Source organism: Nannospalax galili, unplaced genomic scaffold, assembly GCF_000622305.1.
Source record: "Nannospalax galili isolate Female #2095 unplaced genomic scaffold, S.galili_v1.0 scaffold879, whole genome shotgun sequence".
Lineage (NCBI taxonomy): Eukaryota > Metazoa > Chordata > Mammalia > Rodentia > Spalacidae > Nannospalax > Nannospalax galili.
The window spans coordinates 3,253,520-3,256,519 of NW_008346261.1; the positions used below are offsets into that span (position 1 = coordinate 3,253,520).

General features: G+C 47.6%; 1 protein-coding gene across 7 annotated transcripts in view; it reads left to right on the plus strand.

The window, feature by feature from the left end:
• The window catches only part of Septin4 (septin 4), a 24,354-nt gene extending 21,471 nt beyond the window's left edge, over positions 1-2,883 (plus strand). For 2 of the 7 annotated variants that reach the window (XM_029568100.1, XM_008842686.3), the window contains 7 exons: positions 1,060-1,194; positions 1,308-1,425; positions 1,515-1,616; positions 1,807-1,903; positions 1,994-2,156; positions 2,348-2,394; positions 2,660-2,882. In XM_029568100.1, coding sequence (XP_029423960.1) covers positions 1,060-1,194; positions 1,308-1,425; positions 1,515-1,616; positions 1,807-1,903; positions 1,994-2,156; positions 2,348-2,366 — 634 coding nt within the window. In that variant the 3' untranslated portion in view covers positions 2,367-2,394; positions 2,660-2,882. Of the gene's footprint in view, positions 1-1,059; positions 1,195-1,307; positions 1,426-1,514; positions 1,617-1,806; positions 1,904-1,993; positions 2,395-2,659 lie in introns of all 7 variants that reach the window. The other 5 variants (XM_008842685.2, XM_008842687.3, XM_008842688.2 and 2 more) reach the window with 4 other exon arrangements.
• The last annotated feature ends 117 nt before the right edge of the window (positions 2,884-3,000 follow it).

The window sequence follows — 3,000 nt, forward strand, 5'->3', positions numbered from 1 at the left end:
TTTTTAAAATTTATTGTAAAAAAAATACATCATGTGTACATGCATGATATGTGTTTGTGGGTACTCATCTTATGGCACATGTATGGAGGTCAGAGGATAACTGTGGAATGGGTCCTTTCTTTTTACCTTTATGTGGGCTCTAAGGATTGAACAAAGGTTGCTAGGCTTGGCTTGTATGGCAAGCACCTTTTACCAGCTGAGTCATCTCACAGGCCTGCCCTGTATGTGCTGTTCTTTTTATTTTTTGGTCTTTTTGAGACAGGGTCTCCCTGTAGCCCCAGCTGGCCTGGAACTCACTATATAGACCAAGCTGGTCTTGAACTCAGAGATCTGGCTGCCTCTGCCTCCCAAGTGCTGGGACTAAAGGCCTGCGTCACCAGACCAGGCTGTGTGTGTGTGTGTGTGTGTGTGTGTGTGTGTGTGTGTGTATGTAGTTCTTTTATAGGACTGGCAACACATGTTGCATGGATGCCATGATCATATAATGGCAATTCTTTGGCTCCATTATGACCTTATGAGACCACTTAAGTATACGGAATCCAAAGTTGATTGAAACACTGCTGCATGGTGGACGATTGTGTGTGTGTGTGTGTGTGTGTAGAAATATACATGTGGCTGTGTAATAAAAAAGCAGTGTGCACTGGTATAGTCAAAGAGCCTTCATGGAAGAGTTGGATCTTGACAGGACCCTGAAGGATGGAATAGGAGAGGTAAAGGGTGGGCAACCACTTGAGCAAAGGTTCTGAGGCTGGACTGTGAACCTGATTTAGGGTTTCTTGGGCTTCTAATTGGTGTTCACCTTGCTATTATTACTATTGTGCTTGATCACCAGGATCCTTTTCCTCATCAACCTAGTATTTATTGAATTGCCTGAGTACCCAGTCTAATTTTCTATCAAGAAATGTGAAATATCCCTGTCCTACCCAGGTATTTCCCTGAAGGTGTAGTTAAGCAAGACAGAGTAAAACACTGTTCAAGTCATGACCACTTTTCTGCAATTCCAGAGCTTACTAGGCAGCCCCCACTACCAGTTTCTCTGCTTATCTATCCTTGCTCCAGCTGGAAGCCTGTGGCTGAATACATCGACCAACAATTTGAGCAGTATTTCCGAGATGAGAGTGGCCTGAACCGAAAGAACATCCAAGACAACAGGGTGCACTGCTGCCTGTACTTCATCTCACCCTTCGGCCACGGGTATGATCTGAGCCTGAGGCTCCTGGCACCACCGGGTTCTGCTAAGGGAACAGGCCAAGAACACCACAGGCAGGGCTGCCACTAGCAGGTGGTCACAGATTCCTGTTCCCCAGGCTCCGGCCACTGGATGTTGAATTCATGAAGGCCCTGCATCAGCGGGTCAACATCGTGCCTATCTTGGCTAAGGCAGACACACTGACACCTCCTGAAGTGGACCGAAAGAAATGCAAAGTGAGGGAAGTTGATGGAGGGAGGGAAGCAGGTGGGTTTCTAGAAAGGATGGGGTACCCAGAACTGTGGACCCCTCATCTGTTTGCCAGATCCGGGAGGAGATTGAGCACTTTGGAATCAAGATCTATCAGTTTCCAGATTGTGATTCTGATGAGGATGAGGACTTCAAATTACAGGACCAAGCCCTAAAGGTGGGGCTTCCCTAGGGGCATCCCTTTCCCATCTTGTTTCTTCTGGGCAGAAGAAGGGAGTAGAATTCTATATAATGACAGACTATTTGGGTGGAAGAGAACCCCATTTTCTTAGAGCAAAGCAGAAGATACAAGTGGAAAGGTTCAGGTGAGGACGAGGATGCTGACAGGCACCTGTAACTTCTTTTAGGAAAGCATCCCATTTGCAGTGATTGGCAGCAACACTGTGGTAGAAGCCAGAGGGCGGAGAGTTCGGGGTCGGCTCTACCCTTGGGGTATTGTGGAAGGTAAAGCATTCAGCTTGTGACCAGGGTATCCTTGCCTTTAGGGGTTCTCCCCTACCCACACCCTGGCTGACCCTTAGCCTTGCTATACAGTGGAAAACCCAGGGCACTGCGACTTTGTGAAGTTGAGGACAATGCTGGTGCGCACCCACATGCAGGACCTGAAGGATGTGACTCGAGAGACACATTATGAGAACTACAGGGCACAGTGTATCCAGAGCATGACCCGCCTAGTGGTGAAGGAACGGAATCGCAAGTATGATCAGAAACCAGGACAGAATTGGCAGGGGGAATCCCAAGTCCTCTTGTTATCACTCTACAGGCCCCAGGGTCAACTCAAGGTGGTGCTGGGGTCCCCTCAAACCTTACTACCGTCCTTTCCCCCTCCCTTCAGCAAACTGACAAGAGAGAGTGGTACTGACTTCCCTATCCCTGCTGTCCCACCAGGGACAGATCCAGAAACTGAGAAGCTAATCCGAGAGAAAGATGAGGAGGTGAGAGCAGTATGCTGTTGCTGTCAGCCTGGGAAGTCCTCTGTTTGATAAGTCTCAGTATCTCTTGGTTTGGGAATAGAAAAGATCCCCGTCTGGTACATGTCTGGGATGTTGATGAGTGGCTCTCTCTGCCCAGTTTTCATCATACATCAGGGCTACCAAGGCCCACACTCAAGGGATTAGAATTTGGGAACACTTCTCCAATACAATAGGATTCTCTCTCTCTCTCTCAAACACCTTGTTTTGATGCATGTGCCTATTTCAGCTGCGGCGGATGCAGGAGATGCTACACAAAATCCAAAGACAGATGAAGGACACTCATTAACTGGCTTTTGGACCTGGATATTTAAATCTCTTCTTCTGACCCATGCCAGCCCCTCCCTGCACCATCTCTGCTCAGGACCCTGCAGCTATAACCACTTCGCCTTATATCCCTGCTGACTTCTCAAGAGACTCAGAGGAAATAAAATTTAATAAATCTATGTGGCTTCAGTTGTCCCTGTCTGTATTTTTACCATCTCCTGGAAACAAAAATCTTTGGACTTACTTTGAAAGGCTGATGGAGGGGGATGCTGGTTTCTGGCTTTTAGTAGAAAGTGGGATGAA